General features: G+C 37.7%; 1 protein-coding gene across 8 annotated transcripts in view; it reads right to left on the bottom strand.

Annotated features, from left to right (window-relative positions):
• Positions 1-6,540: 6,540 nt before the first annotated feature.
• PLEKHA7 (pleckstrin homology domain containing A7) overlaps positions 6,541-26,067 on the bottom strand; it is a 285,568-nt gene continuing 266,041 nt past the window's right edge. For 7 of the 8 annotated variants that reach the window (XM_054025956.1, XM_054025957.1, XM_054025958.1 and 4 more), the window contains 9 exons: positions 25,869-26,057; positions 25,616-25,733; positions 24,704-24,783; positions 23,776-23,976; positions 20,374-20,526; positions 15,742-15,875; positions 13,716-13,858; positions 9,840-9,948; positions 6,541-8,090 (listed from right to left, as the gene is read on the bottom strand). In XM_054025956.1, coding sequence (XP_053881931.1) covers positions 9,851-9,948; positions 13,716-13,858; positions 15,742-15,875; positions 20,374-20,526; positions 23,776-23,976; positions 24,704-24,783; positions 25,616-25,733; positions 25,869-26,057 — 1,116 coding nt within the window. In that variant the 3' untranslated portion in view covers positions 6,541-8,090; positions 9,840-9,850. The remainder of the gene's footprint in view (positions 8,091-9,839; positions 9,949-13,715; positions 13,859-15,741; positions 15,876-20,373; positions 20,527-23,775; positions 23,977-24,703; positions 24,784-25,615; positions 25,734-25,868; positions 26,058-26,067) is intronic. The other variant, XM_054025959.1, reaches the window with a different exon arrangement.

Below are 26,067 nucleotides of genomic sequence, written 5' to 3'. Positions count from 1 at the left end.
TGGGGAGCACCTTGTGAGAAAGCAACATCACTACTACCCGCTACTCCAAAATCCCCTTATGAGAAGATGGTCAAGAAAAAATGCTTCCAATAAAAAGGGATCCCTTTTTCTCCCACCCTTCAGATGTGAAGGAATTCGAGGGCCAAGTAGTATGATATATAAGGTGCTCTCTGGCTTTATACAACTGCTTTGCAGTTTACACTCCCCCTTTTCTTGAAGAGGAGCCTGGCAACTTTATTCCTGAAAGTACAATTTTTAGGACAGCTTCAAAGCTAAAAGTCCTTCTACAGCTGTGGTTGGGGAATTCACATCAAAGAGGATGCGCACATGTTGTTCCAGTGTCAGCGCTGACGCTTGGTGGAAATCTCTGTGGATTTACTACAGTCCCCAGAACAGAGATTAAATTATGCACTGAAACTGCCTCTATAAACTGCAGGAGACAAAGAGAATAAGTGGCAGTGCACTTTCTCATAATCAAAGCCTGGTATCGTTATTTGCATCGGTTTCTTGTGAGCTGTCAGGGGAAAGTGAAAGGGACATGGTGTCAAGGGACAGAACAGAGTGCTATCTGGGTTTTAAAAGTGACACCAACTACATTTTTTTTCCTGAATCTTTGAGAAATATCACCCAAAGAGTGTGTTCCTCTGGAGCACTATTCCTGATGCTTCTATTCCCAGGGGAGAGTTAAAAGTACAGTATGAGACTATGTTAAAGGCCAGCAGTTCCTGCTATATAATCCATCCAACTCTGAAGATGGCATTTAAGGTGTCTCCACGCTCAGTGGGACATAGATGGAAAAGGAGAGAAAAGAATGAGAGGTGGTGGATGCCAGAAAAGAGATTTCAAATAAGTTATGTATCAAAAGTCAAATGTTCCAGGACTGATCTGAATAGAACCACCCTGTGTTTTGAGGTTTTCCCATTTACTAATCTTGACTAGCAGACTGACTCCTTTTAGCCATTCCCACTATAATGTCACACCAGAAAACTGTGTCTTGTAATCAGGTGGTTTTCAGCTCTTTCCATATCAGAGATAGGTTGCAAGCTACCCACACATCAGAAACAACTCAAACTAGGTTAAATAAAGCATAGAATGTTTTGGGACTATAATACGATGCAGAAATGGAGAGGGGTCCACAACCTGAATAGCTCCTTTTCATCCTATTTATTCTAAGTTTTCACACAAATGTGGGATTCAAACCATGATGTTACTTATGTGGACAAGGCTGAGATCTACTATTCATGAAAGCTACAAAACTATAGTGTTATGGGTCTTGTTTATTATAACTATAAATAGTAACAACTTCTCTTTAAAATGCAATAGTTCATGTATTTTCAAGTGATAAGCATAACTAAAGAAGCAATCATTGCATAAGTGACGTGCTGGATTTTATTTAGTGTGTTAAAGAGCTGAAGCACCTACTGCTATCCCAAATAAGAAAAATAAAAACAGGCATTTGGTTTGCAATTTACTCTTTACTGAGCTCCTTGGATATTGCTTATTTACAGGCTTCAGGCTGGGTACCTGGTCCGGTAAAACTATAACTGTAGGAAGCTCTCCTCCCTTATGGAGTCCTCGAGTTTCAGAGACACCTCAGACCTGAAGAAGCAGTCCACGCCCTACCTGATGGCTAGTTTCCTGGAGCTATTTTGCAGCACGTTTTGATTCTTTCTTATAACACAAAGATGTAAGAAGGTTAATAGAATACATACTGCCACTGTTGTAAGTCTTGTTAACTGGGCAAAGAGAAAAATGCAAGAAATTCATCCACAAATTACAAATTGGAGACAAAAGGCGATTCTTGTAGACAATATATAGTATGGGAGGAAATCAAAAGCAGTTGACCCATCTGTCTATTTAGCAGAGTTGAACAATCAGAAAGGGAATCCATACAGGCAAAATAATCACTCAGAACCAGGCAGCAGTTTCCTTTATCATCCCACATTATTCTCTTTCTTTTCATTTAGTTTTCACAGTAGTAAAGCTCTAATGGTAACTAAAAATGCTTTTCATTAGAACACAGTTAAGAACATTCAACTTCTTTATTTCATTAGGTCTAATCTTATATGACCCGTCACTAAGCTTTGGAAGACTTGTGTTTTTTTTTAAATTTGTGCCACAGCTCTAAAGATAGACAGACATGGGGAAAAAAACAAATTAAAAAAAAAATCAACAAAACCCCAAACCCCTGTTCACACAGCAAAATATAGGCATTATTGTGTGTGTGTATATTTATGTAATTTGTAGTTAACGGTGCTAGGTCCTATACATATTTATATTATATATGTATATCTCCTTGATTGGGGCCTCTTATTAATAATGCCAATACATAATGACAGATCAGTGTTTAGATGTATTAAAATATTTGCATTAATCCAAGTGTGATTGTGTGGAATCTCGCCCCTCATTAGTAATGTCCAGATTTGAAAATATATTATCCTAATTCTCAACACACCTCTGCAAATTCCCCAGAGTACTGGATCATTTAAGCTTGTAACTCATTTAATACGGGAAACACTAATTTTCTACAACTATTGTACTCTGCTGGGTTTTCCTACCTTGCTGGCTGGTCCTTCAGTGACTTCATTGGAGGCTCCTCTTCATTTTTCTGTTTCTGTCCCTCAGAGTTTGGTTCTTAGTCTTCCTCTTTATTACATCTGTGCTTTTTAAGGTAATCTCATCTGCTACCATGGCTTCAGTTACCCCTTCTGTGAAATTAACTCCAAATTCTTCATTGGATCCCCACACCTTCCATCCCTCCTCTGTGTCTCATTTCTGACTCTCAAATACTCCTCTGTCCTGTGAAACTCCAGATTTTCAAAACAAATTATTTTCCCCGCTAATCCATCTCCCCCATCTTCTTTTGTGATACCACCTACATCCCACCACCTTCCCCTAATTCCCAGCTCATAACTTGGGTGACATCATTGACTTCTATCTCCTTCCCCTCTGCTTCCAATTCTTGCTAAGTCCCTCAAATTTCCACATTATCACCACCTTGCCCCTCCCTTTGTCTCCATATCCCATTCCCATAAAAAACGGTTTTCACACCTTGGTCATCTCAACTTTATCACTATCTTTCTCCTACCAGGCCTCTCTTTTCTCACCTTTCCCTCTCCAGGCTAACTGAAGTCCAACTACTACAGCCATCTTTCTTCCCTCTCCTTGAATCCTTTTACTAGCATCCTGTTTCACCACACAATTCACATTCCTCATCCTTACCTTCAGGATCCTATTCAATCTTACTTGCAACTTGATCTCTGCTCTTATTTCCTCCAAATCCTCTTATTTTACTGCTCCACTCATCTCCCATACTCAGTAAACTTCCCCTTTGATACCCACAACCTCTTGAAAAAGCCTTCCATGCTTAGGGCATCTAGAACCTCCCACCCCCAGCCCACTCCATCTTTCAAGCTCACATTTTCCAAGAATTCTTTGTAACATGTTCTCACCAATAGTGCTTTTACACCTCAGCTGAAATTGTCATCCAATCTTGTTGTTTGTCCTTCTATAGGTCTGTAAAGCACCAAGTACATTCATGGTTCTTTAAATGAATAATAGTATAACACATTTTTTTAATTCTTAGGATTCTACATGGTAAGTTTTGTATTTTTAATTTGTTTTATACCTAGAGTCCAATGTTTTTCTGCCATATCCCAATAATTTGTGGTAGGCTTCACAATTTTATGTTTTTCTCCTTAGGTTTACCTGTAGTTTAATATTCAAAGTATGGTTGTGGCACAGAATACCTCAACAGGCTTATATTAAAAATGCCCTTTAAAATTCCAAAGCTTTGAACTAAAAGCAGTATCTCAAGAAGTTTTCATGGAAAGTTCATCTCAGTTGGTTCAATTCAGCTACACTTAGATGCACCTTTTCAAATAATAGAAAAAAAGTGTAAAGGGGTCAGACCCAATCAATACAGTTGTTCAAACAGAATTCCAGTCACTGTGATGTGTGTACATTTTGTGCTTTTCCTTTGTACTGTTCCACTATGAAGAAAGGTTGCTTTTGCTAGCATAGCAATAAAAGTCTTAGCCTTTTGAATACAGCCAACTAACCAATGGGAATGTTTACCAGGTGTGGAAAAATATAGCAATTTTTCACGTCTTTCCTGTGCATGTCTCTTTCTTTTTATAACTACGCAATCCACACATCTACTACACAAGCATATGCTTTAAAATACCCAAAGACAGACATAAATCAGAGAAATGAAGCCTCAGAACTTACCTCATACGTTTGTTTTTTGTTTTGTTTGTTTTTGTTTTCCTTTTTGAGACTTAGAAATCAACTAAGTAAATAGCATGAGTTGAAAATAAAGCTGTAAGCAATACCTAAAAGATGCCATAAGCATTATATTGTATATAGATTCAAAACAGCAATCCTTGAGCAGATTTCAGCCATTTAAATCAACTTTACTCAGGGTTTGTCATTTTTTTAAACAGTAAAGGTTTGGTAATATGTTTATGAACTTGCAGGTGGCAGAGCCATGTATAACAATATTCTGCACACAAACCAGATTTTCTAGAATAAAATCCACTAAACTAATATGACTGGTGAAAAAAATCTTTCCAATACAGCTTACTCCTTGTGGGTGTTTCTGGCTGTCCTGGATTAAATTAGTTTTAGTGTTTATCACCTCTGTTGCTCTCCATTCCCTCGAAGAGCTATAGTTAACCCAGTGGGGGCAATGTCATCACCAAAACTCCCTAGCAGCCTGCCACACAAATGCAAAACTAGAGCAATGGCTAGGAAAATAAACAAAAGGAGTGTCCATTCAATTAAAAAAAGGGAGACTTTTGACAGGTCTGAGGATTACATGGCTGAGGGTGTTGTGAATTTGTAACCTGTCATCAGTGCAACCACTTTGTAATGTAACAAACTAATAACACACACGGGTGAAAGGAAGAAACATAAGAGTCTTTAGATTAAAAAACACCGAATTTTTGCTTGGTGTAAAAACTACACAGATCAATTACAAATTAGTTCCTCCAAAAGAAAAACAGATACTATTTGTCTAATATTTTTAGTTAATCAAAATGAAAAAAAACCCTATTTTTATTCCAACTATTTTAGGATTTGAAATTGAACGTTGTCTGATTAAAATATACCACTGTGAATACATCATAATTTTCTAGCTTTGATGGTAGTGATGGGTGTTGTATAAGTACATAGATAAGACTGTTTTGGTGAATAAATGCAAAATGAAATTGAAAAAAGAAAACCACCACACAGAGTGGTCACCAGATAACTCATTACCATATCTATATTTAAATAAGGGCTTTGAAAAAAGGTGTCATACTTGGGGATATTTTTTCCAAAATATGGGGTTAATTATGGGCATATAAATTGCTTGATTTGTCTAAGACCAAGAGTTTTCAAGAAGATCAGTTTATTATTCAAAACATTAATGGTATGTGTGTTAAGGGTGAAATTCTTGCATCTCATATGAAGCTCAAGTAAGCAGGTTGTATGTGAATGATGTACATGGGAGGGGAGGAGAATATGAATAGCCTCATCAAAACCAGTAGAGCAGCTACACAACTACTATGACAACCAGCTGTGCTTCTCTCCCCCCGCCCAAAAGACAACAGACAAGTGGAATTTTTGGTCAGTGGGTTGAAGTAGTTCATGAACCCACTGGCTGCACCCCCTCCCCACAGCACAGCCCACACACTTCCCCCTTCTGCATCAACAACATTTTTTTTACAGAACCATGACACATCACAAATCCCTATGGCTGAGGGTTCCTTTACTTTTCAGGCCTTACATGTCCCCACAAATGGGACAAGGGTTTCATAAGCATGTCAGCTTTGCGTTTCCTCTTCACAATTTGAAGTCAAATATTCACTTAAACTCTCTGAAGTTCACAATGTCAATACTGAACCACAGAAATATCTAGATTTTCTTTTTTAAAAGTTATTGATTGTTTGTTCCCTACATTCCATTGTATTAAGTAGTTCAAGTTTAAGAAAGTCAAGAACTAAAAACCTCCAGTAGTCTGTATCAAACCCATGTAATTTGAAGGCACTGTCATAGTACCAATTGACTCTCACCTGCTATTACAGAAGTCTTAAATTCCAGTTGGTTTCCAGACATTTTATTGGTTAACATGTGTCTATACATTGCACAAGCAACTGCATGTTTACAGGATTAGAGATACGGAGTGGCAGTTTTTGCACACAGAATATGTAAATTATTCTAGCTACTTTAATTTCATACTATATCAAGTGTCAAGAATTTGGCAGTTGAGAAAACTGTAAACTAGGAAAGATCAACATTTAGGACCCAGTTCAGGAAAGCCTGTACTTAAGTGCTTTCCTGAATAGAGATGGACTTAAGTATGTATTTAAGAGCCATCCTAAGTTCAGCACTTGGTACACAGGAGGCCTGATTCAAATCCTATATAAGTAAATGGAAAAACTCCCATGGACAGCAATGGGCTTTGGGTCAGAACCAGGGAGAGCAAAATGTAATTAACGGGGATTTTAAAAACAATGTTGAAAATGATCAACAGAACAGCTGACAAGACAAAAGCAGAAGTGTTATGTTAATATTTTAATCTGTACATACACCATTTCCCCCAAACTGTTACATTTTATTTAAATTAACATTTTCTTGCAAAATATTCGTTTAATTTCTTTTCAAACATTTTTTATAAAGGCAAAAATAAAAAATTTATTTTGGCAAAATGTTATGAAGCTGACACTGGCAGTATTGAGTTAGTTAAAAATAGACTGCATTTTCTAAATATATTTCTTAAGAATAGCTTCTGAGTATCGTAAAAATACAATATCAATTTTTATTTTATGCATTTTAAACAAATGTGAAGCCATGTAGTTTTTTTAAACCCATTATCTGAATGCAGCAAAGAAACAGAAGTTAAAAGTCTCGCAAAACACTGCAAAGTATTCATGAATCATTCCTCTCTTAGCACTGGACTCAACTAAAAATTACACAGTATTGTGCGATTTTTGCATGCCTTACACTGAAAGTGTACACATACTTTTTTCAAGTAAAGAAGCAACAGCAATTCATTTAAACTCATTTTCTTCATATGTAACTGGCCAACTCTTCACCCTATACCCAAGCAAAACATCCGACTTGAAAGTTTTGGCAAAATTAAGCACCAGTAAAATTTACATACAAAATTAGCAAGTGCCACGTTACATTATTTCTGTTGTTTCCAGGATAATGCAGTACATCACATATTGCTTTTTAATTAAAACAATTATATATATATATATATATTTACTAGTAAAATCACACATTCTATTAACATTTTATTGCTTACTTCACACATTAGAATTAAAATTTCTTTTACTTCCCAGTCCTCTTAATGTAAGAAAAAAATATTTTTGTAGCTTCTTGTTACTGATGGGGACAATGCTATTGTCAATGCTAACATACTGGGTACTGATATTTGAAGATTAACTACATGGAATTAAAAAATGTACAGGAGTTAGCAGCTGAGTGCCATAATTTTGTTCATTGTGTGCAAACATGATAGTTACTAACATTTAGAAATGTAAGCTGAGTCCTTTGCTATTTCTTATTTAAAGGGCACATGAGAGTGATCAATTTTGCCAAAAAAAGAAGAAAATTCTCAGTAAGCTTCTCACTTAAGTTAGCTTTACCCAAATGCCATGATGTGCTTCCAAGATTATTTGATTTACATTTTGTCAAGAGGCTTTACGATATGTATCTGAACTTGAGGGTGAAGCAATAATATTTTGTAAAGTCTGTGTAAGCAGCTTTTTTTAAAAAATGAACTCAGCCCTTGATTAAAAACATCTAAAATATATTCTGTTTCTAAAAATACATCAGTATTTTACAGAGTATCTTAAAAGTGCCATTTATTTATATAAAAAGTCTGAACTAAAACAATGCCAAACTAAAATGATTTGAATTTATTTGTTTTTCATAGAAAATCCCTCTATTATTCTCTGAATTTGTTTTTGAAAAATTATATGATCAGCTGATGAGTATCTTCAGAGAAGCTGGTGTAATGAAGACATTCTTTCTTCCACGCTCTGGCATCAGATGGTTGTTGGGTTGTATCTTATGTCAATGTTCAGTTACTGCTTTGGCTGGTATGAATTAAAACAAAATGCAGTCAAATATGGTAGTGTATGCTGATCCCAACCAGTACACATTTTCAGAAAAACATGTTTTTGTATTGCAGCCCTCAGTAAGATAGGATGGATAATTAATAGATATTTAAAATTGTATGACCAATTATTACTTGATGCCATTGAAATTCTGGAAGATGTCCACTGATCTAGAAGAATCATTGTGTCCCTAATGTAATGGCTAAAATTACTAGATTCTTTCCTTAACTCTGTCCCTTAAAGAGAATGTGAACTTTGGATGTGAGTTTTTGGAGTAATTCCCTAGTACAAGTTCCCTGTTGGTATCTGGGGACAGTGCTTTTATTTTTTGCACCCTTTTCAAAAGTTCAAGGCCAGATTCTGATACTCTTACTCGTGGAAAAACACCTCACTCCATGTGTAATCCGCTTGGACTTAAATGGGACTACTAGAAGAGTCAGGTGCCATTCAATTTGAGCAAGGGTGGTGGAATCAGGCCCTCCAAATCAGAAAGTGAACAAGGCAGACATTAGTCCACTTCCATCACGTTCCCCTGCTGCTCTGAGTGATGTCAGAACAACTTTACAGCTGTCAGTCTATCATTTGTGATATGCCTTGCTGAAGGCAAGTCACCTTTTACGACCTTAAGGTCCAATTCTGCAGCCATTCTAAACAGAACTCCTATTGACATAAACTGATGTGTGTGCAGTCTTGGGCCTTTCTAGAGCTTATCTAAATATGGAGATTTCTTAACTCTGAGAAGTGCTGATCTTAAAAGTACTCCAAAAACAAAACCATGGTAGCCAGAGACTAACTCTTTTAAAGATGTTCAGTCACACTTACTACTAAACTTATTTCATGTATTTTTATACAATCGTATGAGAGAAAACCAGCCCATCTGAAAGCAGAAAGACAAGAATGAATGAATAGTAAATTCTGGAGGTACAGTGGGTGCCAAATTGGGATACTGTCAGTATTATGATATATTTAACTATTGGTAAGTATTTCCCATTTTAAGTACAGGGAATAATGAAAATACCATTGAAATGGCCAGTATATGTTCGTTTTTAATGGTGGTGCAATAAATGTCCTTTTTAAAATGGTGTCCACGATACTTGCAGCTAAGAACTAACCTAAATGAGGGGAAAACATTATCATTCCATTAGTATAATAATTTAATGGAAAAACATTGAATGCATGGCATCAGTCGAACAAACTACTGTAAGGTTAATTACACAAGGCCAGCTTGTCTCAAACTAAACTTTAATTTTAGTTTCTGCAAAAATGCACCTGTTTGTCCCCACAAAATTGCATGCAGACCCAAAACTGCCTGTGTACAAGGATTCCCGTTTTTGCAGGTACGGTGCTCAACAGAAGTGTGTGCCACTTCACAGGTGAAAACACATGCGCACATTTTCAATACTGGAAATTGTTGCTGAAAATGTGGCCCCAAATTTGCCAATAGCATTGACATTTTAGTTTTTCTTTTGCCACAGTAAGATGATCAAAATAGCCTTTACTTATTTTTAACCTACAGCAATCACCTTAATGGCTTTTGCTAGCTCATGATTAGTTCATAAGTAGAAATATTTACTGTCTGAGAACAGAGTCTTCAGATCACTGAAAACTGCATGCATGCATTAATTTGGATAAATTTTACATTATTGTAGTAAAAAGTGTTAGTTTTTGACAAAGTTAAAGCAAAGATGTAAGGACAAATTAGACATGCCAAGAGCAGTTAGTTCTTACTTTTAAGGTGTTTAGACAAATGTGTAGTGAAATCCATTGCTTAAGGGGGAGTGAGGTGGCTGTGGTACAGAAGGTGAGGGTGCTTTAGATGGGTAGGTCAACTGGTGAGCTAGAAGGGATCACACACACAGGAATTAGGTAGCATAATTAAAAATACATATTGCAACAGAGCCACCTTAACTATCTAACTACTACATAAAAAGGAAACACTGCACCAGATTAGTAATGCAATGGGGTGTTAAAATTATTTTAGTTACATGGAAAACACTATTTAACAACATCTCCACTGTTGTTTCTGTGTCGTTCAGTCACACATTAAAAGCAGAAACAAAATAAGGAAAACCCATATTAATATGAAGCTCAGTGGAACAACATGGCAAAAAACACTGATTTACACCAGTTAAACTCTGTACACAAAATCTGAAATCCCAGGATAGCACTGATACTGTACTTGTTAGCCCAGTTTCATAATTTGATTGAAGTTACACTGGTATAAATGGGCAGAAAGTAAGAAGATGTACAGCAAATAGGAAGGTGAAAAAATACTTTACAACAAAATAAATATAGTTTATAGCTTAAGTAATAAATTATATGAGAAGTCAAATATCTTTTAAGGCCTCAGCTTGAGGTATTCTCCGAGTATAATGTATGCTTACTACTAAATTATAAGGCTTTTTCTATATACAATGCACAGAAATAGTGTTATAAAGAAGACACAAAATCCTGAATTGCTGGCATAATATTAAAGACTCAACTGATTTCTATGCTAAGCTCTGCCTTTACAATTTTTGAGGCAAAAGGGTGCAGGTCAGTTCAAACGGCTATTTGAGAAGTGGCTTTTTGATACTTGATCTCTCAGATTTCGTCCCATGATTTATAGATTGGCGAGAGATTCATTTTCAGCAGTGCGGAAACCTTGCTGTTGAAGGTTGTGGCTTGTGTGGGTATCAGCAGCTCACATTTTATATTACCATTTATTATTTTAAAGCACCCTAGAGCACTGGTTCCCAAACTTGTTCCGCCGCTTGTGCAGGGAAAGATCCTGGCGGGCTGGGCCGGTTTGTTTACCTGCTGCGTCCGCAGGTTCGGCCAATCGCGGCTCCCAGTGGTTCACTGCTCTGGGCCAATGGGTGCTGCTGGAAGCGGTGCGGGCCAAGTGACGTACTGGCCTCTGCTTCCAGCACCTCCCATTGGCCCGGAGCAGCAAACCCTGGCCACTGGGAGCCGCGATAGGCCGAACCTGCGGACGCGGCAGGTACACAAACCGGCCCGGCCCGCCAGGGGCTTTCCCTGCACAAGCGGCGGAACAAGTTTGGGAACCACTATCCTAGAGTATGCTAGATGCATCACAAAAAGCATAACTTGGAAAAATTTCAGAAACAAACCTTACAGTAAAATTATACAAGGCCGTCTTTATACTAAATCTAGGTATTTAGGGTAGGATTTTCAAAAGTGTTCAGAATAGGCCTAACTGCATTCCCATGGGGATTTTACCATTGACATCCCGGGAGCAAGATTAGGCCAGCACTGAGAGTTTTGAAAACCCCACCCTTAAATTTAGACCTAGAAAATAGAACAAACATGAACAGGTATCCAACTGTGCAAAGAAATAATAAAAATCCTGTGGTGCTCTTTTTAAGTGGTCTTGTCTGATCAAACATCATCAATTCCTGAAGGCTCAAACACCTAAATCATGTTCATTCTGAAAGAATATACTGTCATTACTTTCACGAACTCTTGCTATTTTTTTTAATTCATTAACATTAGCTCTGGATTAAGGGTTACTGAAAGGTGAACCCACAGCAATCTGTTATAGAAGAGGAACGTTTTGGTCCCCATCATGTGGATGCAGGGATCAACTTATGTGGCTCTCCTTACAGGATTGGGCCCTTATATGGTGAAAGAAAGAAAACAGAGAAAAGAGATAAAGACAAAAAAAAAGGAAAGACTACTGATCATTGAAATAAGTTTTTCAGGCAGCATTTAAGATGTTCTAGGGAATATATACAATAAATGTTTGTGGGAATTTTGTTTTCCTGAATTTCTAACAATTTTGTTGGCACCCACATAAGCCCTACTTTTTCAGTTTGATATAAAAGAAGTTAAACTGTAATAATAAAAATGTAACAGCTATTTTTGTGGGCTAGGCATTTGATCTCCAGCGATCTTATGTTTTAGTGCATAATGCCCCTTCCACACAAGCACTCATTCTTCTCAGATGGGGGGAGAATGTGTCTTGGTTCCTACATCCTTTCTAACCTATGAGCAATTTTCCCCTTTCATGGAAATGGAGACTTTAGGTCTTTGTGTTCACTTTTTAGTGTTTTGTTTGTTTGTTTTAACTGAATGGCCCTTTTATTGCCATGCATCCAGGTGCTGTCTTTCCTCCTCAATGAATCATCCTATTCTCCCAAGGATTTTTTTTGCTTGCTATCTAGACATCTTTCCTGAAGCAAAGACGATGTAACGTATAGCTTCCTCTTAAACCACACACAAAATCTCTCCAGAGAGTCAAAACACATAACCCCCAAAATATCATTTCCCCCCTACAAAAAAAATCGGCCTCCCCTCAAGGTTTGCTACCACTGTGTCTTTGAATACATAGCCATGTTCAATAAAAGGAAACAGTGTGTGTTTCTATGGATGAACATTATATGTCCAGTTATTGAAATCATCTATCTTAAATGCAGTGGTCTCCAGTGCTTGAGTGGAAGTGCCATTCATACTGACAATTTCAGATGAGAAACGTGTTTTTTCCCCCATCAGGGTTGAAATAATTTCCATTATTCCAATTCTCCACTGGAAGAGTTGGCAGTGCCAATTACAAATGAATATTCAAATACTTGGAACAATAACTATTAACATGTTCACTGTCCTATTTGATACAGCTCTGCTGACATTTTCTAAGTTAACTAATATTTCAAACATAATGAAAGCAAGAGTGCAGTTCCCATTTTCAACAATGACACACACTATAAAGAATCCATTGTCATCACCTGGCAAAAAGGATCCTTGCCTGGTTGGTCTGTTCTGGTCACTAAACTTGTTAATGAGACAGGAACATACAGTGAGCCAATTTTGCAATTATCTTCAGCATTTAAAGGGTATAGTAGTGATTACAGTTAAAGTTGCAGGTGATTTTCTGTTATCCCAGTCACTAAACCCCTTTAATTTCTCTTTAAAAAAAGAAGCTCCTCTGGCTTGGTGTTTTTCTTCTTTAGCCGCAGCTCAATTGATTTATTTACTTTTCTTTAGCAATATACAAAGATGTCTAACAAGCATCTGATGGGTTACTTGAAAGTTTCAAATACCGTGTTATTTGGCAAGGTTCAGCAGTAACAGTATCGATCAAAATCCCAAACAAATGTCAGTGCTCTGTTTCCCTTAAACCAATTTCTCTCTGCATTTTTTACATTCACAGTAATGTTTTAAATAAGTGTAGAAAACTATTCTGTCACTTCAAAAGGCAAAGTATTGTAATTTAGGCTACTCAGTAATGACTATGTCACAGTTTCGAGGTCACGGGATTAAAATCTCAAATACGATGGGCTAGATGTATCAGTGCCACCTATAACAATAGCAGGCTTTCAGCTGCATAATCATAACCAGAGAGATATTTCCCTTTCTTTTTACACCAGGCCAAATTTTCATAGCCAATCATCAAGCCTCTCTAGTCTAATTCGGTATCTGTAGAATTTGATATCTGCTGTTCGATTCCTAATTTTAAATAAGGCTGTCAATAGAATTGTATCATAGTGGCAACGTCTGTATATAGTGCAGTTCAGCAGACAACCATATAGACTCTTAAAAGTAGGTAGCAATAAGAATAAGAACACATTTGTCACTGCCATTATTTTGGAAATAACGGAGCATTACCTGCTACCTCCTTGCTCCGCTGAGAGGCTTCAGAAGCCAAAGCATATGATATGGTAATGATGCGTTCCTGCTCCTGCAGCTGTGAATCTAAATCAACTGAGTTGTGTTCGTCCTGAGCAACAGTAGGCTGTAGGTTGTGCATACTAGTGGGAAAGTGAAAAAACATCATTAACAGTTACAAACATACAGAAAATCCATGGTGCAGCACAGAACAAAGCTTAGTTTCATACTCCAGACTTTTGTAAAATGCTTTACAAACCAGTGATTTAGATACACTGACAATGCAGTGACTACAGTATATACCACAAACAAATAACGTAGTCATTATATCTTCTGCAATGACTCATGCACAGCTTCAAATGTATCTTAAAGCCCTTTGTTGAAAACAGGTTTGTTTACATGAAAGCAATATGAAAAATTAATGACTCTTCTTTGAAGTTAGTGAGGATACTTGTTAGCGCTAAGAGAAAGAGGCACAACCTAGTGGCCTACAGGTGCCGTCTCTTCAAACAGATTCTAAACGACATGGCAGGCACCTGAGCTGATGATATAACTCTTTATGCCAAAAGTTTCAACTGTGTCAATATGAGGAAGTCTATACCAGCTCTAAGTAGTCAGCAAGTTCTTTGAAAATCTGTGTCTAAAAGGTGTAGCATAGTGGATAAAAAAAAAAAGTGTTCTAACCCCAGCTCTGACATGGCCTTTCTGCCTTTGGGCAAATCACCACCTCTCCATGCCTCAGTTTACCTACCATACCTACCTAAAAGACATTTTGTCAGGATTCACTAATGCTTTTAAACACTCAGACATACAAGTAAAAGTCATTATTAGGACACTAGTAGCTGCAGCCCATGTAACAGCTGTAATTGATAGTCACATTTATATAAAAGATGAAAATGGCTAAGAATTGAACAACTGAATAGAAACAGACTACAAATCCCAGTGATGATTGAACCTGGTGATATTCTGAACAAAAATAGGTCTCAACCATGCTTATAGCTGTTTTCACACTTTCACACTGACTCAGTGGATATTCTAGGCTACAGAGTGAAGTTCAGGGTTATTCTGTGTGCGGATTATGTTGTGTGGGGATTGTGTTCTGCTGGGAGAGTTGTGTGGATTTGTGTGGGTGGTGAATTAGGAATGTGTGGAGGCACCCCGGCCCCCCCTCCTAGGAGCAGCTGCCAGAGGGATGTGCACCCAAACTCCCTCTCTCCCAGAACTTCCCCCCAAAACCCGCTCCTGCACCCCAACCCTGTGCCCCAGCCCAGAGTCTGCACCCCACACCCAAACTCCCTCCCAGAGCTCACACCCCTCTCACCCCCCCCCTGCACCCAAACTTGCTCCCAGAGCCCACACCCCCTCCTGCACCCTAACCTCATACCCCAGCCTGGGGTGAGAGTGAGTGAGAGTGGGGGAGATGGAGGGAGGGTGGATAGAGTGAGTGGGGGCGGGGCCTTGGAGAAGGGGCAGGGCAAGGGCTGAGCGGAGGGAGAGGGGGTTGGGTGTCCCCAAAAAATTTCAAATAAAAATGAGGGTCCTCAGGTTGCTAAAGTCTGAGAACCTCTTGGCATGATATAGATACATGCCTTACTGTAGCTGAGCACCGCACAAGTATAATTCGTAAAGTCAAAGTGGCTGAGAATTTAAAAATTGGACAGTAACAGACCACAAAACCCAGTGATGATTCTGATGACATTCTGAACAAAAACAGCTTTCAAGCATGCTTGTATCTGATTCCATCACTTCCGACTTCTTGTACAGATATTTTAAAGCTTCAGAGTGACGCACACAGTGACATGCCTGGAATTTTATAGATAATCCCTCCTCCTATATTGTTTGGATATACATATCCCTCTCTGAGTATTAAGTGTATTTATCATGTATATTACATCTGTACATTTTTCATAAAAGTTACGTAATACATTGTACCTTGGTTTAATAATCAGCACTGAATCTGAAACAGTCTGGGGTATAGAGTTGTTTGAGATTAAAAAGAAAGGAGGGATTATAAAAATAATCTGACCTAGACCTGGTAAGAATATTCTTTATCTTTTCTGTATTACGGTGTCTTGCGGCTAATTCTTCTGAACTGAGAGGTTCTTCAGGGTCCAGGTCAACATAGCGTTCTGGAATTGCCACCTTTTCAGGTTTTGACAACTATGGAAAAAGAGAGAGAACGTAACTTCTGATACCTAGGACTTCAAAAACTCAAAGGTATAGCTATTCTGCACTAGACATATTAACCCAAATGGGAATTGCATGTGCACATTGACTGGAATATGATATGGGTCTTCACAGCCCTGTGTATTTCCCTGATTCCCTTTGAACTTGAACTAATGCACTTTAAGAATTTTTTCCCTTCTGATTTTTTCTCTCCTTTTGGGAGGTAAGTCATTGGTGTGGAGCTGTGACTGGTGGAGGAGATTGTGGGAGGAGTCAGGGGTAATACAGGTTCTTTCTGCAGCTCATTCTGTCAGGCAGCAGAGCCCAGAGTGGAATTGTCTGGCTTAAAAGGTTGCTGTATAAAGTTGAGAGAGGAGGCCAAAGCTGAGATCCTCTTGGGGCCTTTGCTACAAAGCAAATATAGCCTAAAGTTTGAATGCTTGTATTTTACAGGGTCTGGGGCACTCGCGACCTTTCCTTATGAATAGCAAAGGAGGAAATGCTTGGAGGGTTTTTTTTTGTTTTTTTTAAATGATCATTTGAAACCTCGGGAGTCCCAAAAATTGCCACAGAGGCAATGTGACACAGACATACACACTGTGTGATTAATACTACACATATTATGCAAATATAATAATGCAGATTAAAACTTCTAATTAGGGAGTTGCAAAACAGCTGGCAATACATCTAGCAATTTTAACTTGGACGGATTTCCTGCTTGAAGAATTCAGAGCTGAATGAGACACATTCATAAGATATTGAACCAGCCAGTGAGCAGCAAATTTACAAGGGCACTTTGGTAGCCAACACTGATTAAACATAAAGTGCTTGTGAAGAACACAAATGAATAATGTAAGAGTAAAGGAAAGGTGAAGAAAAGAGTGGAACTCCTTCTCTTCTTTGGATCTGCAGTTGAAACCTATCTGGAGGACTGAATGATTCAGAGTTTTCAGTAAAGAGATCCCAAGCCTTTCACCTTTAGATCACTGCGTTAAAATCCAACCCAATTCAGTGGCCTATGAGAAATTACCTGATTTTTCACCGAGCGGGCACCCCTAGCTATTGGTATCATTGTACACTAGAAGCGACCACAAACCCAAATAACATAATACAGAAATCATATTATTCAGAACTTAAATAACTTTAGAACCAAAATATCAGACTCTAACCTTCCTTTTGTCATATTCTTACGGAGTACCCCCAAAGTTCTATTCCTCCAACCTCAATCAGCCATAGAGGTCTGCCTCCTGAGACTTCCCTTTTTCCATCAGACTTCCTTACTTTTTAAGGCAACTTAATTCTGAGTTCAGCAGATATCCTGCAAAGTATCTCTGCTGAGGCTAGATCAGCTCATCTGGTCACTTTGCATTGACCCAAGCAGACTGGCCAGACATCGTATAGTGTAAAACAATCAAGCAAAAGTCTAGAAAGTGTGAGCAGCAGGTCAGTTGGCCAAAGAGACAGAACTGTGTGACTGAGTTTTCTTAAAGAGTGTGGGGGAGCTTGAGGCCAGGGTGACATGGACATGGTCTGGTGAGGTGACAAGAAAAAGAAGCCCTTAATCCAGATCCTCATCTCTGCTGAATTAAATTTGTGCCACTTTACTATGCAAAGTGACCATAGATTTGCCCTAAAGGGACAGCTGGGGAGTCCCATGGCATAGGGGATTCAATTGGCAAAATGCCAACACAAATGGCTCTATGCTAGCCTCTTATGATATCCCTCTCAGCACAGGGAGCACTACAGGGGCCAGAAGATGAGGCTAGGACCCAATGCACTCCAGAAATCTTGCCAGCATAATAGCCCCGTAGGGGACCAGAGCAGCTTTGGGCTGCTCTAACTTGTACCAGGAGCCAGCCCCAGAAGGCAAGGGAAAGGCAGAAAGGTGGCTTAGAGTGGAGGACTGAACCCCCATTCTCTATTACAACTGGCACCTTTAGCAGGAATTTCATCAGAAGGGGCATGAATCTAATGGGCATGGAGAATTAGCTACTCCTTCAGACTTCTAGACTGGGTCCTGCATTTTTTAAAAAATGCTAACTGTTGCATCATAGATACATAGACTATGTATCTACCACAAAACTGATCAGATATGCATATAATTAATTAAAGGGAAATATCATTCCTAGAGAAAAGGTCTGACCAAACAGGGCACAGCTGTTGCCACTGTCAACAGAGATGAGCCTCCAACTCTGTAGCTTTCCATCCACCCTTGGTATTCTAGTTCACACTAAGCTCTGGTCTACACTACAGAGTTAGGTCAACACAAGGCAGCTTATGTCGACCTAACTCTAAGTGTCTACACTAAAATTTCATTCTCACCAACACAACTCACCCGCTACACTGACTTAACTCCACCTCCACAAGAGGTGTAGAGTCAATGTCGATGTGGTTAGGTCGACGCAGTGTCAGTGTAGACACTGTGTTGCTTACATCGACTGTTCCTCGCTTTCAGAAGTCATCCCACAAAGCCCCACACTGACAGTTCAATTGGTGCAAGCGCTCCTGGTGAGGACACATACCACTGACACAAGGAGCAAAGTGTAAAGACGTACAACCGATGTAATTACTGCGGTGTCTGTGTGCCAACGTAAGTGAGGTTGACTTAATTTTATAGTGTAGACATGCCCTTAGTCCTGCAAATTTCCAAATACCTGCATGAGGGGAGCTGTACTGTAGTGCACCTTGCAGGGTCTACAGGAGTAAAGCTCTATTCCTGTTCAACTTAAGTATTGTAAAGGATTCCAACAGGCCAGGGTAGAGCTTAGCAGCTTTGTAAGAATAGGGCATCACTTCCCTGACTCCCAAAATCCACAGGAGTGGAGTGCTCCTCATTGTACACATACAAAGATTCATCAAAAGTACTGATCCATCATCAACTGAACTCTATCAGCAAAGACTCCAATATGAAGGTATCAAGGTATAACAACTTCCTGATTCCACAGGCAATGTACTGCAATTCAAGACATTGTTAAGGATCTCTACTGACTTTTCAACTCATTCCGTACACTAAATGCCTCAATAGCAACTATGTGGGTGAAAACAGACAATCACTATGATCTTGAATGAACGCACGCAGGAAAATGATAAAAGACAAAAACACCACATCACTTGTGGGTGAACACTTTTCACAAAGTGATCATTCTATCAATTCTCATCCTCGAAAGAAACCTGCACAACACTTTCAACACTTTGAAATATGTGTTAACTACTTATGCTTAACAATATGTTCCACTATTATTTAGCTGTGACACTGAATCAGTTTCCCAGACCCAAAGAAGAGCTCTGTGTAAACTCAAGAACTTCTCTCTCTTACCAACAGAAGTTGGTCCAATAAAAGATATTTCCTCACACACTTTGGGCTGGTCCACACTAACCCCCCACTTCGAACTAAGATACGCAACTTCAGCTACGTTATTCACGTAGCTGAAGTCGAACTATCTTAGTTCGAACTTACCGCAGGTCCACACGTGGCAGGCAGGCTCCCCCGTCGACTCCGCGTACTCCTCTCGCCAAGCAGGAGTACCAGCGTCGACGGTGAGCACTTCCAGGATCGATTTATCGCGTCTAGACAAGACGCGATAAATCGATCCCAGAAGATCGATTGCTTACCGCTGGACCTTTGTCTCTCTAAAATCCTGGGACCGACACAGCTACAACAACACTGCATTCTATTACAAAGGAGTTTTTTAAGGCCTGGCTTGACAAAGCCCTGGCTGGGAATTGGTCCTGCTTTGAGCAGGGAGTTGGACTAGATGACCTCTTGAGGTCCCTTCCAACCCCGATATTCTATGATTCTATGAAATACTTTCAGATTCTTTCATTTCCCTTTTCACACAACACTATGTTATACTGCCTCTGAGCCACCAGATGGCTCTATAGCATTTTAAACAAATGCTGTACTGAGTTATGAAAGCTGCTGACAAAATCCAGCACTGATATCACTGATTTATACTTTTCAGATAGCCTATAGTAAAGACAAGATTTATCTTTCCTGACCAGTATAAAAAGAGACATTCACTCATCTGCTGTATTGTGTTGTGTCAGTTCACATTAACCATGAGTCACAGCTGGATAGCTTCCTTGAGCTAGCTTTTTCTTCTATTGCTTTCCCTACTTCCTATTTTAAATTAGCCTTTAGTGCCTAACCCTTTCAAATATAATCTGAAATCTGCATATGCAATACATAATTTGTTTGCTTTTTCTCTTCTAAAACTTTTGTAAATATTTTCTACAGCACAGAGTGAACACTTAACATTTTCTTTCTAATAAGGTCAAACACTCATATGATCCTGTTCTCCGAAAGTGAGCCACTTTCAGCACAAGGCCACCAGAGTAGTTCTTTATTGTTTATAAACTCTCTATTAAACTGGAACTTTGTGTTCTTGAAACACAAGAATTTGAGAGAAGAAGAATTACCTAAAACTTAGAAAACCTGAAAGACCAAAGAATTTTGGACATACTGTATGGAACAATATGCCACTAGCATTACCTCTCTGCTGATATCTAAGTTATAATCTTGAGGTTCCAGATCCATCTCTGTCACTGGTACAGGCTGAATTTTTAACCTGTCATTTTCATTTTTCTCTTCTCCACGTATTGCTCTCTCAAGTAACTGCAAATCAAATTCTTGTTCTCGTTTCCACTGGTAACAGATACAAAACAATTAATGGTGTATACCAACAAATAGATCTAGAAATCTTTATGGCCATAGCCTCTAATATTAGGTTGCTGAAAGAGTCCATGAAGTTATACTCTTAAATAACGGACACACAAAAAACACGACTGTCATGCAAAAAAGTGTTTGTTAGTCTTATTAGTATTACTTTTGATTTTTAGCTATGCTATAAGATTTTACTTTATTTTTTGCATGCTGTAAAAAACTGTTGATCAGTATTAGGCTCTAATAAGTAATCTTGTTATGACTGTGCACAAGTCCCATTAAAAAGAAGTGCTCCATGCACACACATTAAGGGGACCATAGGCAGACTGTTTTGGTTTCTTTGAGCTTAGAGAATGATAGAATACGGAGCAATAAACATTCTAAATACATATCTTACAAAATAAGATGGCTTTGAAGGGTGGACATTTACACAGCAGACTGAAAATTACACTAGATCGTATGCAGCTTTCTTCAGAAGTGAGCAGTAATTATTACTACTAATACTCCACAGATACATAAATTAACTGAAATTATAATGCTAATATTAAATTCCACTGGACCTGGATATATTTAAAATATCCTCAAAGCCATCTTAATCATAAAAACTTCAATAAAAAGATTGTTTCATTTTCCTTATAAGAGCAACCAAAATTTACAATCTATTGGTTATCATTATAAAAATCTCACAATAAAAGCTTACTAAAAGAATAATTGCCTTTACAAGGCAAACTTTTAGCTATCATAGAATCATGGCAGATTTGAATTAAGCAGCATGTTTGGGGGGTTCAAAGTTGAAATTATGACAGAATGCCCCTCCTCAGCTAGGCATACACATATAAAACTTAATACAAACTTATATGCCTAAACGACGTTACGGATGTAGTTATGTTCTCATCAAATGCCACAAATGCCTAACATGGTGGCAATGTCGTATTCATATTAGTGGAGCCCTGGAATTTTATCTCATAAAGCTGAAAACTGAAAATATCATACTCCCTCAATCCACAAATATTCTGAACAAGAAAAGCACTCCTCCAGTATTTGACAATGTAGAAAGCAGAATATGTTGCTATATGTTTCACACATCTGCTTTTCTTAAGTCTCTCTCCAGTAACTCTTGACTGGCTTTGATTAAAGCTTACAGCCACTTTTACTCCACTAGGTTATACATATAAAAAAAAATCTGATTTAAACCTATTCATGCACAAGCTCTCAATAATCACTCAAAAATATGTAGTTTTTATATATATTCAAAATGTTATTTAATTATAAGGCAGTTAACGCTCATGTAAAAAATTAAGAAATCTCTTTTTAGGATTCAAAGGGGAAATACGTTTTCTTACACACACAGTGCTCAAGATGCAATCTTCTACTCATATTCAACCAGGCCTGATTGCCATAATATATTTTATATTCACACAATATTAATTTCAAGATATTGTTATATTGGTAAGAAAAACATCAAACCATTATTATGTAGAAATATGTTTATTGGCTTTGATGTTGAGACATTAAAAAGGCATTTTATATAACAAATAAATCCATGTACTATGTTCAATATTTCAAATGTCAGACTACACTTGAGAGGTGATGAATTTTTTAAAATAAATCAGTGCGTTATATTCAAATTAGAGTTACACATACAATGTATGTTTAAAATAGAATGTTACATACTGTGCAGCAATTAAACTAATTACATATTTAACTGTTTACCATATCTTGGCCACTAAATAATTGTAAGGTTGCAAACAAGCAAATGTGCTATCAAACATGCTTTTGTGTGTTGGAGCCCTCTAGATACAGGAAGAGATCTCTATGAAACAAATCAATAGCTAAAGGAGATCATTTTAATTCCTTATAGCAAGAAACAAGATGGCACACAAATTTGTACATAAAATATTCATTAAAATTATTAAAGGAGTGTTATGAAATGTTTAAATTAGAAGAGTGCATATATGTTAGAGTTGTACATTAAAAGTTCAGGTTTAGTTTTGCTAACTAAAACATGAAAATGGCAGTGATATCAAAATTTTACATTTCCCAAATGTTATACATTATCTTTCTGCAAATTTGAGATTGCAAAATGCAGGCCAGAATGGACGAATGTCTCCAAGAAATGTACCCATATTTATTTGATGAAGTAAACAAGGATAATTGGGTTGTAAATTAGTGTTTCTGAGGGATTCTTAAAAAATGGGAATAAAAAATTGAGTAATATCAAGGGATTTAGAAGTGCTAATAATTGACACACAGCTACTAAAATGCAATTAAGCCTGGTAAAAATTGAGTAGTCTAGTTAGAAATTATTTTGAAATAATTAGAAACTTTTTTAAGCAAAAGAAGGAATTAGGTATTATGAGTGACAATTCTAAAAGCAAGAGATCTTGTGCAATGAATTAGGTAAATAAGGTGATCATTCTAAGGCTCTAGTGACCCAAAGAAAAATAAATTTTAGAAAAGGAAGGCTAGCATTACAGTGGCTGTGACATTTACAGTACATCCTTTGTTTGATACCACGACATGATCAGATAACTTCACCAATTAGAATTGCTTTGGTTAGTGTCCAAAATGTACAATTAAAAACTTCTGTTCAGTACAGCATTTATTCTCAGAAACAAAAACTAAAAAATCCTTTCTTCAGCAACTGAACTTTGAGCCTCATTAAAATATTTCACATTTGAGCTTTAAAGAATAATTTATAATAAAGAAATCACAGTAACTGTTGCATAAACTTCCATTAAATAGGATTAGATTTTAAAACTGATTATCAGTTTATTTATATTTTGTCAATACCTCATGGAAAAAATCTTGGTTTCCTATAACCATATATAGCTCTTAAACTAGTTATAAAGATTTATTTTAAACACGCTATATAAGAACATTCTAAAAGGCCCATTCTGTCATAAGCAATCTGAAAGGTGTACAAACTTCATTATGCTTTCTAAATACAGTTCCAATCAATGAAAACACTTCCTGTCTCTGAAGTCATTTCAATGTATGCTATTCTCTTCTTGCCACGTTGTTCTCTCACCAACTTACCTGCACAACCAGCTACATAAACTGAAACTATTTGTTATCAAAAACTGATCATTTGTTATTCAGAGTCTTGAAACTGGTATTACACTATGATATATTTAGATTAGAAGTATCATGCACTCAGGTAAAAGTGCTTCCTAGAAAAACTACAGATCATATTTTTAGTTAAGTCCTTTTAAGGCATGTCTAACATACTGAGCCTATGTCTGCAGAAACGGGCCGGATGAAAGACCGAGATGAAATAGACTGTCTTTCTCCTTGGCTAAGAGTTTTCTTGCGTTCACGAACTAATGCCTTCTGATGTCGCTTCATTCTTTCTAGTTGTTCCTCAGCACTCATCTTGCATCTTTGGTGGTCTCCAGAGTATAAGCGTTCCAAGGCACTCTTTGGTCTCTCCTGTTAAAAGTGACATGGAATACAAAACATATGTTGTAATTAATACTTTATAAGTAATATACTAAAAAAGTTTACTCTTCCTCTATTTCTCAGTGTAAATGAGCTGATTTTATCCTATTGCTTTTTACACTATTTTGCATATTTTCAACTCTGCAATTTCTACTAAGATAATAAACACACTATATAATTAACTAGGTCCAAGGCCTTCCTTTGTGAATCTGCAGCAACTTCAGTGAGTCGTTCTGACTCTGTCTCTTCTTCCTTGTATTAATCCTATCAAATGGGGTCCACTCTACGAGGGTTCTCCCTCTAAAGTACTCTGTTCAATGCCATATCCTCTATCACACCACATGCTTACATATCTTCTTTTATAACATCCCACCACTTCTTCTTGGGTCAGCTTCTTTATCTTTTTCCTTCAGTATTGATCTGCTGGACTCTCTTACTCACAGAACTGTTGTGTCTGTTTACATGACTAAATCATCTGAGCCTGTACTCCCTAATTTTTTCATTTATGGTGTTACTTCTGTCTCTAGGGATGCCCAGTCAGTTTAGCAATGTGACTGGTAAGAGGCCTTAATATGACAGGTGTAAAAAAAATGTTAAGCAGTTTTCCATCTCGTGGGTGCTATCAGAATCAGCTCCTGTTATGCAAAATACATCTGCACTCAGCATATTGTTTACAGAGATCCAGACACCTGTCACCAAAATATTTATTTAACGTTACCTTGGAGCGATCTCTTTGAAATGTTGCATATGATGAACTGGTGGATGTCTGGTGCAGTCTGGAAGTTGATCCAGATAATCCTTACAAAGAAGCAAAACAATGCTTGAGAGACAGATAGCAGGTGGGTGTTTCAAAAAACCATTTTACATTTTCTATTATATATTTTTGTTACAGTTCGCTTCTCAAAATTTTCAGCCAGGTAGGGCAGTAATGGGATACAGGACTTTCACATCTAGGTCACCAGTCAAATTCATTCTGTGGTTCATAGCGACCATAATTCAGTACCATCTGAAGACAGTTTGGAAGCTCATGTAAAATGAGAAGTTTGTAGCCTCAGTCCTGTAACAAGTGTTAATGTAACTAAACTACCAGCAAACCTGACCCAAATGGTACTTACAATCAGAGCAGAGGGTCAAGAACTGAATGGGGATTAAAAACTGAATTGCCCCCACTCTTTCCTCTAAGGTGGTTCTAGGACTGAGGTACACTTTGGAGGTGGCATAGGGAAAATTGTACTAACTCTGCTTATGCTGTATCTGTGATGTCTTCATTCTCTAGGGCTGCCAAACTGGTGGAATAGATTCATTTAAAAAAACCTCTACAATTTAAGCCATTATGAACATAAGAAATATTTTGGGTCAGGCAATAATTTAAGAGCCGTTCTGACAAACTAATTTATCCTGTTATGGTACACTCCCACTTTCTAACAAAAAATGTGAAAATGTTTTGTAGGGACTGATTATTTCTCTGGCAAAATTAGCTAAACAATGATATCAAGCAATATTTTGATAACTTTAAGATAATGACTCAAACAGCACCCCTAATCTTGTAACAAATACACACACACCATACATAATATGTCAGACACCACGTATTTTTTTAAAATGGCCTTTTATCAATTCTCTGGCTTACCTCTGGTAGGTAATGTCTGGTATCCACTGTCAGAACCTATGAAACCAAGTGAAGTTTGGCTGAGGTCACCACCTATTGTAGCTAATTCAGGTTCACTCATGTATGAACGAAGTTCTCCCTACATAGAAAAATATTCATTTGATCAAGTGAGACCACAGATCAGACAAATTAAAATAGTTTTCTTAGAGTCTTTGTGTTTCCAGGTTTCCATGTATCTGTCATTCCATAAGCATTCCATAAGCATACTGCTCACCCTATAATCTCCATTCACATATTGCCCCAGTTCTCGATCTCTCTTTCTTTCATCTGACTGACGTTTCAGGCCTCGCACTGATGTGTGCCTGATGACATTGGCTTCCCTTGGAAGAGGTGGAACAGCTGGTGGGTGATCATCAGGATTGTAGACCTGAGGGAGAGGAGGTCTGGGTGGTGCTTCATTTTCCTGGTAAAAG

This window comes from Malaclemys terrapin, chromosome 4 (assembly GCF_027887155.1).
Source record: "Malaclemys terrapin pileata isolate rMalTer1 chromosome 4, rMalTer1.hap1, whole genome shotgun sequence".
NCBI classification, from domain to species: Eukaryota; Metazoa; Chordata; order Testudines; family Emydidae; genus Malaclemys; species Malaclemys terrapin.
The sequence above is the reverse complement of the archived record's forward strand: the minus strand, read 5'-3'. Positions and strand labels throughout refer to the sequence as shown.